This window comes from Peromyscus leucopus, chromosome 2, assembly GCF_004664715.2.
Source record: "Peromyscus leucopus breed LL Stock chromosome 2, UCI_PerLeu_2.1, whole genome shotgun sequence".
NCBI lineage: Eukaryota > Metazoa > Chordata > Mammalia > Rodentia > Cricetidae > Peromyscus > Peromyscus leucopus.
Window position 1 is genome coordinate 46881307 of NC_051064.1, and position 17505 is coordinate 46898811.

General features: G+C 38.8%; 1 protein-coding gene across 4 annotated transcripts in view; it reads right to left on the reverse strand.

Annotated features, from left to right (window-relative positions):
* Positions 1-4941: 4941 nt before the first annotated feature.
* Cfap206 (cilia and flagella associated protein 206) overlaps positions 4942-17505 on the reverse strand; it is a 40478-nt gene continuing 27914 nt past the window's right edge. For all 4 annotated transcript variants that reach the window (XM_037202490.1, XM_037202489.1, XM_028872775.2 and 1 more), the window contains exons 12-13: positions 8290-8433; positions 4942-5383 (exon numbers count right to left, since the gene is read on the reverse strand). In XM_037202490.1, the coding sequence (XP_037058385.1) occupies positions 5153-5383; positions 8290-8433 (375 nt within the window). In that variant the 3' untranslated portion in view covers positions 4942-5152. The remainder of the gene's footprint in view (positions 5384-8289; positions 8434-17505) is intronic.

The following is a 17505-nucleotide window of genomic DNA, read 5'->3' on the forward strand; positions in this document are numbered from 1 at the left end:
ATCGTATTGGGCTTTTGCTTGGCTGTATGTGTGCACACTGATGCTAATTACCTTTTCCTGAGATTGGTATAGTTCATACTGGTGGAATTATTCAGTTCCTTATTCTACATGTATTTAAGCACACAGTTAAATAAACTCAAACTTGTATTTTAAAGATTGAAATACTTGTATTTTAAAGATTGAAATACTTATTATATACTTCTTGTTTTATAACTACAGCTTTGTGTTTTTGTTTTTCAAGACAGGGTTTCTCTGTGTAGCACTGGCTGTCTTGGAACTTGCTCTGTAGACCAGGCTGACCTCAAACTCAGAGATCCACCTCCCTCTGCCTCTTGAGTGCTGGGATTAAAGGCATGTGCTACCACAGCCCAGCCTGAATCGTATCTTATTCATTGCCCAAAAGACATTCTATTCAATTTACATGAACCTAATACCCCTAACTCAATTAGCCCAAGTCCCTTAGGGGCAAGTGTGTAAAACCACAGTATTGTTGTGGAATAATCTTTTGTACACTGTGAAGATATGCCTTTGCCAAGGCACCTTCTGATTGGTTTAATAAAGAGCTAAACGGCCAGGAGTTATAGGTTGGACTTTCAGGGACAGAGAGGACGGACTCTGGGAAGGAGAAGAGAGGGAGGAGCAAGAGAAATATGGAACAAGTGGGACACACAGGAGAGGTAAAAGCCATGCGGTAGAATGTAGATTAATACAAATATAGGTTAATTTAAGTTATAAGAGCTAGTTAAAAACAAGCCTAAGCTAAAGGCCAAGCTTTCATAATTAATAATAAGTCTCTGTGTCATTATTTGGGAGCTGGCAGGTGGGACAGAAAAAGACTCACTACACAGTTCAACAAGTCTAGTTTATTGGCCCATGCTAATGAGAAAACATGAACATCACGGGAATCATGAGAAGTCTCTAGGTGCGGTGGTATTGTGTCCCCAAAATATTGTGTTCCCTAATAAACTTATCTGGGGTCAGAGAACAGAAAAGCCACTAGATACTTAGGATAGGCAGTGATAGCACATGCCTTTAATCCTAGTATTCCAGAGGCAAAGATTCATGTGTTCAAGGATACAGCCAAGCATGGTGACTCATGCCTTTAATCCCAGAAAGCGAGCCTTTAATCACAGGGAGTGGTGGTAGGAAGCAGAAAGGTATATAAGGCATGAGGACCAGAAACTAAAAGCATTTGGCTGGTTAAGCATTTAGCTGGTTAAGCTTTTAGGTTTTGAGCAGCACAGTTCAGCTGAGAGCCATTGGGATGAGGAAACAGAAGCTTCCAGTCTGAGGAAACAAGACCAGCTGAGAAGTTGGCCAGGTGAGGTTAGCTGTGGCTTGTTCTGTCTCTCTGATCTTCCAGTGTACACCCCAAAACCTGGCCCGGGTTTGATTTTATTAATAAGAACTGTTAAGATTCCTGCTACATCTAGAAGCAAATGGAAGGGCATATTTACAGAATTTTAAGGAAGGATAAGCTTATGTGACATTCCCAGGATTTTTCGTAGATTGCGCAGGATTGTAGGTAGAGTGTTGTTGTGTAGCATTTTCCTTTGAATTGAAACATTGGGGTTAGGGAGAGCTTGCTTTCATGAGGTAAATAAAAGTTCACATATCTGGGAGAACAGAAAAGTGAAATATTCTCCGAGACCCTTCATCGAATGAATGTACAAAAAGGAGTAAACAACAGGCGTGGGTAGGAGACTCTGACCAACCCAATGGCAGGGAGAGGAAAGGCTCAGACTGTTGAGAGGTCTGTGAGCTGGGCAAATATGTCCGAGGTTGCAGCTTTCATGAGTCAGCTGGGGTGGGCTTTTCAGTGATGAGATGCAGTTGTTTTTGAGTTGTCCCTGTGCCTTATGAATAGCACCTCACTCATATTCTTGTTAGCAACCCCTAGATATTCACAGGCTCACCAAATAGGTTACTGCTGCAATGGTTACTATAGTCTGCTATGGACTCTCTTCGTGGGCTTAGTAGAAATGGTGTGTATGTCTCCAGGAAATATCTGTCACACAACAAGCAATACCTAATCACTGCAGAGGTGGAACGTTTTATTCAGGGGCCACTTAAATGCAACCTTTATTCCTCTGCTGGAAATTGATGCTGTTCCTCTGCACCAAAGTGACTTAGAGATTCCATTGAAAGACTAGAGTATCCCATGCTTACTGATGTAACTTAAGCATCAAATTCTCTAACAGTGAGCAACTGTATAAAACAGTTATTCAGTAAGTTAGAAGATTCTCAAACACGGTTGTTCTTACACTTTTCAGTTTCACCCTATCCTTAGCAGAAATATTTCTTATTAACTTTGTAACTGTCTTTATTTGTGTTTGTTGTACCAACCAAATTAGAGTTGAAGCAGATACTTACAATCCGAGTCTGAGTTATTTTTTACTTTCCCACTCTGCATTATTTGAAGATTTAGTGGGAAATATTCTAGTATATTACACATATACCTAGTTTTACTTACACCTCTGTAAAAATCAGCCATCTTTAACACATGAAGCGCAAAGTCACATGTATTAATGATTATTCAAGGCATCAAGCAGCTATTGCTCTCATTATTAAAGATGATATTTCTGATTGTAACTAGTGATCTGCAGTATTTTCCTTGATCCTGCTTATTTCTATTTCTGTTTAAGCATGAGTCATTGTGACATCTACCACGGGAAGCTCAGTATATCCATAGTATAGTGGATATTATATAAAAGATATATTATTTTTATATTATATATGAAGATATTATAAAAGAATTATATAGTTTCTACTTGTTGGCAATAAAAGTATGAACTTAAAGGGAAAAATGTGTGGATAAATAGTTAAAAGTTTAAGGAGTTATTAAGTTCAAATGTGGTAGGTGTATAATTTGTTAAATATTACATTGTCTATAGTATACAGTTGGCAATAAAAATATTTATACAAAGGTTGATAAGATGGCTCAGTGATAAAGGCACTTGCTACACAACCTGGCAACCTGAATTTGAACCCCAGAACCCATATAAAAAGTAGAAGGTAGGCCAGGCAGCAGTGGCACATGCCTTTAATCCCAGCACTTAGGAGGCAGAGGCAGGCCTGGTCCACAGAGCGAGATCCAGGACAGGCACCAAAACTACACAGAGAAATCCTGTCTCGAAAAACAAAACAAAAAAAAAATGTAGAAGGTAATAACCAACTCCACAAAAGTTGTCCTCTGACCTCTACTGCTGGAAAACAAATTCAGGTCACTTGCAAGAACAGTACTAGCTCTTAAATGCTGGGCCATCTCTCCACCCCCAGACCCAAGTGAGTTTTTGATACTAAAAGTCTGTTTTTTCAAGTTGTACTTGCTATTTTTATTCCTTAGTCCATTCTAACCTCAGTTCTTAGATGACCCCAGTTCTAAGACAGTGGTGGCTTATGTTTATGAATTTGGATGAGGGCTAACTGGAAAAACACAAAAATCACAATCCTGAATTCTTAAAGTTTAATAAGTTCTGTAATGACCCAACCCCATCCTATCTTCCATGCCTTGTCTTAACAGCCAGTCTGTCATTAACATCATTTTTAAACTTCAGGTATAAAAATCATGACAAGGTATGTTTGAAGTTCACCTTTATATAGTCCCTGTGGAAATTAGATTTCAAGATATATTCATGTTATAAATAACATTTAACCTAAACAGAAAACAAACTACATCAACACATTTTTGTCATTGTTTTTCCTCTGGAAAACTGACGGGATCCTGGGCTCCATCACTGCTCTGATTTTCACCTCCTCCCTAGGGTCTTCATCCTTATCTGAGGAGGAAGCGACCCATGTTGTCTTTTTACAAGCTCTGGTGGATACCCACAGTACTGTCAGAGAACTGGGTGTTGGGGAAGTCTCAAGCTTTACCCAAAATAAAGTACAAGTGTTGGCCTTTTGACCTTCAGAGGCAACATGGCAGGAATCTCACCTCTATGGGCCATATAGGAAACCTGGTGAACGGTGGGTGGGATGGGTTCCATCAAGCCCAAGGGGGCATGATTCCTGAGTGTCACCTCCTGCCCCCTAGCTAGGAGCACAACTAAAAACACAAATCAGAGAGGCCAGCAAAGACCAAGGCTTTTCTTTTTCTAAGACAGGGTCTCATATTCTGTGTTGGTCACATGTTTGCTATGTGTCCAATCACAACCTTGAATTTGTGATCTTCCTGCCTCCACTGTCCAAATACTAGATTACATCTGTGTGCCACAATGTAGAGTTTATGCAAAGGTGGGGACTGAAGCCATGGCCTTGTGCATGCCAGACAAGCATTCCACCAACTGAGCCATATGCCCTCTCCATCCAAAAAGAAAAAGAAAATCATCACCCATGCAGACAAAAATAAATGTGCTGAATATAAATGATCCCCTTCTAGTTACCCTGCTAGTTCCTTTCACCTGGGAACTTTCTTATCCATTAGTTGGTATTAGAAGTACATGAGAGTAATACAACTATACCCTAAAGTGTAGGAATTCACAGAAACCCAAACACAGCGGTTTATGGGCCAAATAAGGCTGAGGAGTCCGAAGTGGGAAGGCTCTATGTCACAAGCTTTCCGTTAGACAATACAGAACCTGAAAGGATCAAGCTGGAATGCCAGCCAGTTACCAGATATTCTGATTTTTTTTTTCTCAAGGAGTCTGAAATTCAGGTATAAATATCAAATCTCCAGGTTTTAAAAGGCACAGTGTGGATGTTAGCTTTAATTGTTCCAGATAGTAAGGCTCATTATGTAGAAACCTGTGTCAACATTGAGTAGCTAATGAGCAGAAAGTATGGTGTTTTAGAATAAATGGTAATGTTTAACATTTTGTAGGATTTTAGAAGTAGCCTCTATTCCAGAGATAATCATCTTATAGTTCATCTAACTGGCATTACAATTTCAATCTAAATGCTATTAAACTTTTTCTAAAAGATACAACAAATAAATGGACAGAGTTTTATTTGTCATTTTTAATAGAATGAGAACTGTGGTACAGGAATTGCTTTTAGATCTTTCTAGCAGCCAGGCAAGATATGGGGCTCTAGCACACGTTCACACAGCCAATGGCTGCGTCACCACCACAAAATTAACTATGTACACATATGGTACTTTGAACTCTTTTCCATGCTTAATATTCAGGAGCAGCTTCCTCTAAAATTCCATCTAGGTTTCATCCACTGCTCTGGTTAAGTTTACCTTTACCCCATGGGTTGTTTTGGTTTGTCCCCCACGCAGACCAGCTATGAAAATCTGGGGCCTGGGTACTCCACTGTTGCCGTCTCTCTTGGACTGGGTGCCAACTTCTTTCAAAGGGTACACCTGTGAGGAGTTTTCTCTCCTCATATGACTAAGGTCAGTTTGGACGGAGCGAGTCATTTTCTGGCGTAAATTAGCCTATGTAGAAAGAGAAAATTGGGATTAATGAAATATTAATATTAATGAATTAATCTAAAAAATAAATAATGTAAAAAATTATCAGGCATTTGGTTAATATTTGCCTATTATTTTCCCATTCTACAAATGAACATTACATTTTCTATGGTAATGATGATGATGATGGCGAGTATGATGAGTATGAGGATGTATATGGTATGATTGTGGACGTGTACATGCCATGGTGTGCATGTGGGAGTCAGAGGGAATCCTGGTGTTAATGCTCTCCTTCTGTGGAAGGTTCTGGGGACTGAACTTAGCAGCTTGCATGGCAACTGTCTGAATTATCTTGATGGACCAAATATCTCATTTTTTTTCCTGTAAAACATTGGAATGCTAAAAAAAATCAAGAAGAGAATAATAAATTAAGAATTCTTATGAAGTAGGAAAACATGTAAAATGCTGAAAATGAGCCTAAAGAAAAATGTCCAAGATTGAGTTACAATGACCTCAGTTATGACTTTAAATGACCTTATAATTGCCTTAATATTAAACTTTAAGATTCATAGAACTTTGACTTTTTAAAAATCATATTTGTTTTGGCTTGTCAGTGAAAAATTTAAGATTTATAGTGAATTTTTAAAATGAGCTTCACCCTATGCTGTTAATATAAAAATCTGTTTTTCAGGTTATACAATTTTTGTGTTTACTCTCTTTATGGATAACTAGTAAACATGAGTTTAAATAGGTTGCACAGGCTATTTATAAATGACCAGCGCATAGTCTACATTAATAAAACTTTATCTTTTCATTATTTCTGGTAGCATAATTTTACTATTCCAAGAGACTTGTTACATAAGCAAACATTTTTGTGCTGGGGTTAGAACTCGGGGCCTCCCACATGCTAGACAAGTGCTCTGCCACTGACTTGTACCCCTATCCCAGGTCAAACAAGTTCTTTTTCTTTTTCTTTTTCTTTTTTTTTAATGTGTAGCCCAGGCTGGCCTTGAACTTGTGATCTTCCTGCCTCCATGTCCTTCAGCAAATCCTACCTGTGTGCACCACCACAACCAGCACAGGTTCTTACATTGTCCATTACAAGACATTCTGAAAGATGCATTAACTTGTCAACAGTAAGCGTCGATGCAACGAGGCCCTAAGAGTCTTTGCATCCTTTTGCATTATTGCTGTCCCTCCAAAACTGGTGCTTTCCTATCTGATCTTATTTAAATCCCCATCTTCTTTCTGTTCAACCCACCTTGGGCATTAAAAGATCTTCAAATGCTCAATAAATTCTAAATGTATTATTCCCTCTCTGAATAATAGCTAAATGTTGGTTGATGAGAAGTTCCCCATGTGTATCTTTGCTGCTGCATCAGCCAGGTCAGTTAGCTTCTGGTAAGTTTCATGGCTCCACCTCCCATTTCTAGTAGGCACACTGGGTTGCAGCTGTTTGTGCCACCGAGTCCAACTTTTATGTGTTTATGTAGGTTTGGGGCACCCAATCTCACATCTTCAGACTTGTGTAACAAGAGTCTTTCCCCACTGGGCAGCCACCTCCACAGCTCCCCTTGCCTGCCTTTTAAGAGTGCCATGCAAGCTTTCTGTTCTTACTGAGTAATTGTTGTTTACTTCACACATGATTTCAGTAGAATGGTGGATAAAATACATTAAGGCTACTGGCATAAATGATTTTTTTTATCAGATATGTGCTATAAATCCTCCATCCTTCGTTTTTGTTGGGTATTCTGTGATTGCTATGAAAAAAGTAATTAGTAAATAACTTACTTATCCCCCCCCACCTTGTTATTCAGCAAAGGCCCCTGGTATAGTAGATGATACTAAAACATTAAATATCTGTGTCTTAAATGAAAAGAAACAGAAAGAAAAAAAAGAGGCAAGTGGGGAATTCTACCGAGCAGGACATGGATGAGAGCTTCAAAGACAGACTTCAAGGGTTGGCACCTGTTATGATTAAAGTCACCCAGAATCCACAGGATGTGAAAGCACAGTGTCTAACAGAACCAGGGAGGCACAGGGTACATAATTGTAATCCCAACACTCAGGAGGCTGGGGTGAGGACAGGAGCATGTTGAATTTCAGGCTAGCCTGGGCTACCAATCCTAAAGAGGGCAGGGATGCTACAATAGCTATGATTTGACTGAAAAGGTTAAAAAAAAGTGAGAGGAATAGAGTGTGCTGTTGCTGTTGTTTTTCGTTTTCTGGTACAGTAGTTTAACTTGGGGCTGCTAGGCAAGTGCTCTACCACTAAGCTATATGTGCGGCCTTTTAATATACAACACACAACACCACACACACACACAATCTTTGGCATAGGTTCATGCTGCCCATGAACTCCCCCTTCAACCTAGGCAGGTCTCAGACTTCCGAGTAGCTGGAAGAACATGCTTATACCACCAGAGCTGGAGAAAAGGTGCTCCTGTATATTTAAGATGTGTTGTGTTTTTATTTATGTGTATGCATCTGTATACATGTGTTTGAAGGCTTACAAAGGCCAGAAGAGAGTGTCACATCCCTGGGAGCTGGCAACTTCAGCTGCCCAAGTGGGTGCCTGGAAATGAACCTCGGTCCTCTGAAAGAAAGTCAAGTGCTCTTAACCACTTAGTCATGTCTCCAGCCCAGAAAATGGTTTTCAATCTACAAAGTAAATAGTAACCATCATTGTTTAGTAGCTGGCTAATGTTACTAGAAAGTGGGTTCATGCTTCCATATTTCTGTACAGGTTTAAATTAGAAGATAACCTTACAATATATGAAGCTGGTGAGTTATTAATTTTGCTAATTACTTTTATGTCAGCAGAGAACTGTGTGGAACTTATTACTTTTATATAAACAACTTACCAACTGTATGGATAACAACATCAAAATTCCCCACCTTTGAACAATTTAGAAAATACTGTTACAAACCAGTTTGATGGCTTGTCTTCTTAACTCCCATTCATTCCACTCATATGATCTCACAGTAGTTGGTGGCAATATGTGCGTATCTGTCTGCGTGCTGTTTTCACACTTTGTAATTGGTTTTATATAATGCTTGTCAACATCTCTCATCTAAAGAAATGGAAATCTGTAATTAGTACTTATAAAAATAAACATTATATATAGATAACTGAAATTATTTAGCTAAAACTGCCAAAAGATTAGCAAAATATTTTTGGAACATGGAATATACTTGTAAATGTCAGCAAAGAAAAGCTTGTAATCAGCAAGCCAAATGCAATTGTGTTCATGCATGTCTGGCTTTATTCAGACTTTGTGGACTTAATGTGGGAAGATATTTTAGAAGGGAAAAGCATCGCTCATTAGCTCATTAGCAAATATTCAAATGTCTTTTCCTACTCTTCACAACTGGTAGAGTAAGTGGAAATAGAAATTATAACTTGTAATTAAATATTAGGTATAAATCCCATCTATTTAACCCTCCTTAGGATGTGTTTTGAACTTGAACTATGCATCTGTAACAGACTGCTTTGTTTTTTTTATCTTTGTTTGAATATACTGGTTTTCTCCAAGGACACCCAGTATTAAGTATTAGCAATTACAGACTAAAGAACAATTGATTATGCTGTGTTTGGTGTTGTTAGAGATAGAGGGGAATTCAAATCATAGTAGAGAGGGGGAAGACAGTAACTTCTCATAACTAAGGTGATCAATACCACTGAATACAGATTATAATTTCTTACAGTGTGGGGAGAGGGAGGTAGGGAAAAGCACAATGAAAAGATAGTTCACACTATTGTACAATAGAAGTAAATGGTAACTAAATAAGACAGTAAGGAAGACAGAGCGAGAAACCCCACTTCATAAGTCACTGGAGGTCACTGAAGGATGGCGGTGGAGTAAATAAGGAAAAAGCCAACCCCAGGTGCACAGAGAAAAACTATGTCTCAATAGAAAACTGTGCATTGTCACCAGAGCACACGCCTCTCAGGTGACCCGAGTCTAACCTCTACTGCCTTTGGCCATCTTACACCTCTCTGGCTACCGGAGTCTAACCTCTACTGTCTTTGGCCATCTCATATCTCTGAGCTGCAACTAACAGAGTAAGGACAAATAGTTTTTGTCTATACACATGTAAAGTCTGTCTATCTGCTCTTTCCCTCTGTGGGAAAACAAATGCATGTATCTTTATTTGCGTATTTATTTGAATATTTCGAGTGCATAAATGTGTGTTAGGATTCTTCCTCTTTTTGGTGAGGAAGAGTTTGACACAAGGTCACATCCTACCACCCAGGCTGGCTTCAGACTTGCACTCCTCCAGCTTTGGCCTCCTGAGTTCCAGATCCCAGGAGTGTGCCACCACTCCTGACCTGGTGGTAAATCTACGACTCCCTCGCTGACTGATGAACTGATTATACTCTTTAACACACACTCATTTTTATGTCTTCATGAGAATCATGATTGTATCCACTTAAAAGATGATCTTTTAACAAAAGAAGATCTGGGCAAGTAGCACACTTCTGGAACCAGGATATTAATGCATTGTTTTCTGGCATTGAGAAGTTATGGTTGGGAATTAGTAGTAAAAAGATAAAACAAACAAATAACAATAAAAACACCTGTGTATATCTTGAATGCCAGGCCAAGATTAAATAATAAGATCTCAAAATTCAGGGTAAATTGGTGAACCACATATGTTCTAATTTATATGAAAGTTTTTATTAAAATTTTCCTCTCACAGGTTTTTGAACAATTGGCTCCTGCTATATTTTTTCTAAATTAGAATTTTTGTATAATGTGTCTCATTTATGTTAAACTTAAGAAAACAGTCTTTATAATAGTCACAAAAAAAAAGAACTGATATCCAGGGAATCTACAACTCAAAATTTTGAGATCCACTGACTTGAGAAAATAAATTTGATGATAACTTCAAAAACAAACATATCAATTTATGGCCACAAATAGCTTTAAAGCTTTTTATGATAATTATCATAACTGCAAAAATAAATATATAAATACATTATAAATTATACATACATAAATACATTTATTTACACACTTTTTAAAAGATGTGTTTATATTTTTAGTTTTGTGTGTGTGTGTGTGTGTGTGTGTGTGTGTGTGTGTAATACATCTCATTGAGTATTGCATGAGTGCAGTACCCAAAGAGGCCAGAAGAGGATGTTGGATCTCTTGAAACTGGAGCTACATGCCACACTGAGTTGATGGATGTAGGTGCTGAGAATCAAACTCAAGCCCTCTGCAAGAGCAAGCAGTAAGTGCTGAGTGATCTCTCCAGCTCCTTTACACAGTCTTTTAAATCTGAAAGACTCATACACACGTTTGTAAGGAGGAAAAATACATTTTCAAATGTCACGTGAAAGCTCAAGTGAAAGTAGACACAAATAATAAACTGGAATTAAAAATGAAAATTGTCCTACATGAGCAAGCTAACAAACAACTTTAAGCTAAATAAAGCTACTAGGGGGCATTAGAAAATACTTAGAACTGTGAGGAGCATAGCTGTGTTTAAAAGCATGTGGCCCATAACTGAATCAGTGCGGTTGATACATTCCTAAAGCACAAAAATTAATGAGTCAGGCTGTCGGGAAACAAGTAGAACAAAATAAAGGAAGGACATGAGGGGAAGTGAGAGAGATTGCAGCGTGAGATGGGAAACGGAAACAATGTGGAACAGGAAATGACTGAGAAAACGGTCTAATGAAAGTAAAAATAACTAACTATAATAATACAGGACCTCGCAAGACGAATCAAAACAGACAGAGAGGCTAAAGGAAGGAATATGTGGAATTACAAAGCAGCATAATGGATGCTAGGCAAGAGGATTGTGGGTTCCGGGAAGCATGGGATACATGAGACCCTGTCACAAAGAATACAAACTAACACAAAGGGTGACAGAAAAGGCTGGACATGGTGGCACACATCTTTACATCGCAGCATTTGGGGGACAGAGACAGGACACATCTCTGTAAGTTCAAGGCCAGCCTGTTTTACATAGCAATTTCCAGGACAGCCAAAGCTACCAAGTGAGACCATGGCTCAAAACTAAAACCATCCAAAATGAACTGGGGGGCAATAGGTCATATAGAGATTAAACCAGTTATGGAAGACCATTGTAGCAGCAATCTTAGAAAGTCTTATTAATAAAATCAAACCTGAGGCTAGTTATTGGGGTGAATGCTGGAAGATCAGAGAAGCAGAACAAGCCACAGCCACCTCACCTTGCCAGTTCCTTGGCTGATCCTCTTTCCTCAGACTGGATGCCTATGAGTCCTCATCCAAATGAATCTCAGCTGAACTGCTGCTCAAAACCTAAAGGTTTAACCAGCCAAATGCTGGTCTTCACGCCTTATATACCTTGCTGCTATCTGCCATCACTCCCTGGGATTAAAGGCTCACTTTCTGGGATTAAAGGCATGAGTTACCTTGCCTGGCTGTTTCCAATTTGGCCTTGAACTCACAGAGATGCAGAGGGATTTCTGCCTCTGGAATGCTAGGATTAAAGGCATGTGCTACCACTGCCTATCCTCTATGTTTAATATTGTGGCTGTCCTGTTCTCTGACCCCAGATAAGTTTATTAGCGTGCACAATATTTTGGGGAACACAATACCACCACAGATGATCATGAAACCTTCATGAAAATAATTTAAATACCTAGAAAATAACTCATTAAATCTGATACAAAAATAAGTAGAATACTGTACCTGAAAAAAATCTTAATATTAAATTAATTATAGGAATATACATTAAATATAATAAAACTCGGCCAAGTTAGCTCAGTCTTAGGTAAAATTGTTTAATCTCTTAAGTAAATTAACATATAATAATTGAGATACAGGAAGATTATGGAGTAAAAGCTGAATCATCTCTTAACAGATGTAAAAACAATTTTAATCATCTAGCAAGTGATAAAACAGGGGACTTTTAACCCAACAAAATCCACAGGGAGTGGGGAGGGATATCCTGTAACAGCCCACATCATGAAATGAAAAGGTTCTCCAGGAAGACAGTGGCACCTGCTTTAACCACTTCTATTCAGCACTGTACTAAGGCTACTTGTCAGTGTAGCAAGAAGAAAAAACAATGACGTGTAAGACAAATACAGGCTCACATAACACGGCCCATACCACGACTACCACCTGCTCGATTCCCTAGCTGGGCAATGATTGAGGTGCATCATTTGCCTTTGTTTTCTTTGTTTCCAGCCCAACTTTTACCTCCACTAAAAAAGCTGGGACATTTTATTAATTCTCAGTTTTAAAATTAAGTGAAGGAGATTTGCTGAGCTGATGTCAGGCCAGGACAAGTGAAGGAGATTTACTGAGCTGATGTCAGGCCAAGACAATGTACGTGCCAGGCTCCCTTAAAAACAAGAGGATGTTTGCAGAGTTTGGGCTGAATACTGTCTTCACATTCCAACAGGTATTTCCTTGACCACATGTCATGTTCTTCACATTTATCTTCTGGGGAAAGGTCCAGTTAGTGACATCTAAACAGCTGCTCTTTGTCCAGGAGAATAAAAGGCATTAGCAGATTGATGTCTTACGCATTACATATTGTGTAATCAAAGCTGTAACCGTATGATATGGCTAAGAATAAAGACTCTGGATCACGACTTGCAGCAGTCTGACCGCCTCCTCATCACTTGCTCCATAGCTCCAGTTTCTCCAGATCTCAGAGTGGACCCCAACTGTTCCTGCTCCACCCTCCTGAAACTGCCTCCCCATTGGAACATGGAATTTGGGGTAGCCTAAATCTGTATTCCTAGGCCACGGTCATTCATAGTTAGCTTCAAGATAAACTATCTCATATTCCCTTTGAGGTAAGAGTTCTGGTTTGTGTCAACATCTATGGTGCCAGAATTTAGTATCCCCAGAACAGTCCACTTTTCACTGAAGGGGTCGCTTAGGTGGTTGTCAGGCACTGGCAATATGGACCTCTGTGTCCAACCCCTCTTGCACTATGTCCTCGGGTGGATTTCGGGGAGTTCTTTCTCGGTCCTCTCACATCTTTCTTGGTTTTTTTTGAGGGCTCGTTGGTTTATTCTAAACTGGATGCTTAAGGATCCTGTTTGGTAGATAAATACTGCTTCTTTTCTAATTTTTTTTCTAAGTGTTTGGTTTAAGGCATCTATTTTGTTTGTCTGACATGGTTTTCATTGTTGTTGATTTGCTTTTAGACTTCTAAAGGTATTTTGGTTTGTTAAGCTTGCTAGCAGTTGCCCCCTTCCATATCTAATCTAAGGGAAGAAAGTTTGGGGGAGGAACCCCAAATAGATATTTGGTATTCCATTCGTTTTATGTTTGATCAGTATATAACTCAACTTTCAAGTGTAAAAAAAAAATGAGAAAATTTAACTATAGATAAGTTGACTTTATGTTTCCCTTTATGGGGAATATTTATTATCTTTAAATTAGTTTGTTTTGTTCACTTAACTAAAAGTTAAAGGCAGTAAAAAATTTTTAGAAAATCACAAATAGGCAGCCTACTTGAATTATAATTAGTAATAAATTATAAGAGTCTTAATTTACAAAAATTAATAAGAGCTTCAGAAAACTATGTGTTAAGAAGAGGTATTAATTTTTTTAATTTACAAGTTTGAGATTAAATCTAAACTAGAGACAAATTCTGAGAACAACCCCCTTTCTCTGATCTTGTCTATTCCTCCTTTATCTCCTAACAGAGCAAATCTATGTCAACGGAAAAAAAATTGTCATGGCCTATTTTAAGATAACAAGCAGAGAGAAAAGGTATTCCCTGCTACATTAAAAATACTCTTTTGTAAAGGGTGCTTTCCCTTGGGAAGTCTATATTTACACTTTGATACTTATTTTCCTCCTTAACTAGCACTCCTTCAAGCCCGACGCTTAAGCCTGTATTACAGTGTCTTTAGTATACCGATTAGTCCAAATTTTCTTTGTAGCATCTGTACTGGCTTTTGTCAACTTGACAAAAGCTAGAGCCATCTAGGAAGAGGGAACCTCAGTGGAACAAATGCCACCATCAGATTGGCCTGTAGGAAAGTCAATGGGACATTTTCTTGTAATGACTGGTGTGGGTGGTGCCACCCCCGGGCAGATAATCATAAGTTGTATACGAAAGCAAGCTAAGCAAGTCCCGGGTAACAAGTCAGTAAGCAGCATTCCTCCATGGACTCCAGGTTCCTGCCCCAGCTTTTCTGATGATGGGAGTGAGCCAAAGAAACACTTTCCTCCCCAAATTGTTTTTGGTCAGTGTTTTGTCACAACAGAAGAAAGTAAATTAAAATTGTGTCAAAGCCACGAATCCTAATTTGTCCTGAGTTGAGGAACTCCACAGGTGAGATGACTTTGTGGAGCTGGTCTCCGCTCCCTCACCCCTTATAGTTCTGGAGGATCATGCTGAGACCCATCACGAAACACTGTTAACCAGTTCCCATCGATCACTTGGTTTGTGTACAATGCTAAGCACAGCTTGCATGTTACCTTGGGTTCTTTTGTTTCTGTTTTTATGGCCAGAGACTTAAGTGTTTGATCATTCTAGACTCATCTATACCCCAGTCCTGGGTGAGATCAAACAGGACACAGCTTTTCTTGAGGAGACATTATTATAAAGGGGCTGATACCCCAGACATTCTAAGCCATTCTCTTGGCTCCAAGAGACTACCCCCAGAACACAATGATGAAACTACTCATCCAAAGCAGGACATTCTGGATCCAAGGTAGCACATGAAGAATAATTTCCTCTATACTTGCTTTTAACCTGAAGTCTTAAACATGCTCTGTGCTTCTCTGCTTTCTTTCCATAAAGCTACTAGCTTAGTCACAGGAGCTCAGCCAGCTTCCACCCTGTGGTATTCTGAGGAAGGGGCTGACTTACATAAATGATCATAATAGATAATTTTAAACTCTATATGTCCTCACTTTATAAGAGGTTAAAAAAAAACAGCTGTTGTGTATCACTGTCTTTAGACTCTACACTAGACAGAAGCATTTCCAATCCATGGGCCTCTAGGGATACCTAGAGGGAAAAACAGCCACCTGAGTATACATAATGACAGAATCCTGGGTAAAGGGCTGTACAGGACAGGCATGTGTTCCTAATCCAAGGTAAGAGAGAGACCAGTGCTGCCAGATCTAGGAAGGGAACTAAATTCTAGATTGATGCTGGGCAGTAGGATGATGCCTGACCCAAGGAACTATAATTCTTCCCTTTTTCTTTTAGTACATAAGCAAGCATTAGAAATATAATTTAGCCTCGCTATAAATTAAAAGAGTAAAAGCTTTGACCTAAAATAACATTTAAAAAGACTTTTCTTCAGCTGGACATGGTAGTTCATACCATTAATCCCAGCATTCAGTAGGCAGAGACTTTGCATTTGAGGCCATCCAGGTTTACATGAGACCCTGTCTCAAAAAGGAGGAGGAGGGAGGAGGAGGAGATATTGTCTTTCTTCTTTATTTATTGTTATTTGTTTGTGATAAAGTCTTGCTTTGTAGACCAGGTTGGCCTCAGAATTGTAGAGATCCACCTGCTTCTGCCTCCTAAGTGCTGGAATTTGTTCCTAGCAAAAAAGGCTTTTTCATCAGCAAAGACACACTCACTATGCTATTTAAGCTTTAACAGGAACCACTTCACCTTTGGATCATCAATGCCGCTACAGTTTCTTACAACTTGAAAGGCATATAAACTTTCTACCTTTTGATTAGGTACACCTAGAGTTCATGTATTATGTCACATGAGTCTAAATAATGTGTTCATGCATTGTGCTCCAAAAGATATGTACTATGGTCACTTCAGTTATTTTATTTTTTCATTCACTTTTATTATGTGCTAAAACTATTTTTATTACTGGCATGCTCTATTAAAATGCACATTTTATAAGTATATTTGGGTGATATATTAACAGCCTGACAAATACACAATGGCTTATCAACTGAGAAATGTCCCCTAAGGCTCCCACTGGTGCGCTGTTTGGGGACGTAGGTTGGAACCTTTATGAGGTGCAGCCTCGCTGGAAGAAGCACACCATTAGGACAGGCTGTGGGAGTTTACAGCCCTACCACAGGTCCAGGACGTGCTCTCTCCTTCCTGTATGTCAACAAAATGCCAGAGTCTTGCTCCTCCTGTTGCCACCATGCTCTCCTCACTCAGACCCCCTGGAAGCCAAAGCCTAATTAGCTTTCTTTCTAAGTTGCTTTTGGTTATGGTTTTTTTGGTTGTTTTGTTTTTTTTTTAATCACAGTAACAGAAAAGTAAAAGTTCACGTGGGCACACTGAACACCAAAAAACAAATTAAAGCTGTGTCTTGGGGTCTGTTTCTTCCATAAAACCTTAAAATATTATTTGTTTATATAGCCTCACTCATTGGATAAGATAAAGGTTTCATTAAGCTATAAAATGTAGCATCATATATATTCTTGATATTTTGATTAGGATTTCCTTCCAAAACGGGTTCTAAATAAAATACATATTATTTAAATTTTTATTTCATTTTTGTAATAGTCACGGGTGAACATAAAAAAATCATTATTTCATTTCAGAAATATTGTTTTTGTCTGTCTGTGTCAGTGGATGTCACATGTGAAAGTGCATATGGAGACAGAGGAGGGCATCTGGTCCCTGGAGCTGGAGCGGCAGACTCTTGTGAGCCACCATGACGGTTCTGGGACTCCAACCAGGGCCCTCTAGCAGGGCCTCCTGCGCTCCTAACTGCTAAGCACAGTCTCTGGTCCCATTCATCGTGTTTTGTCATGACTGCTTACTCGAAATCCTACCTTACTTAAATCTAGCTTTCACATTTAAAGGATTAAATGTTTTCAGTTCTTGTAAAAACATTTCTTGCTGGCTGTGGCACTCCTTTAATCTAGCATTGGAGCAAGCCAGGTGATTCTGTGAGTTCAAGCCAGCTGTCTACAGATCAGATCAGAAAAGCACCAAAACTACACAGAGAAACCCTGTCTCGAAAAAACCTAAATAAATAAAAGCTAAAGTCGAAAAAAAAAAAACAAACAAAAAAATTCTTATTACCCAGTATAATTGGATAAAAGAAATCTAGTTTTTAAATTGATAAAAATTTATTTTAAATCTTTCAAAACATCCCCACCATTTGGGGGATACCTATATTTTTAGCTCAAGTGTTTTAGGCAAGATGCTATAAATATCTTCCTACCAAGGAAAAG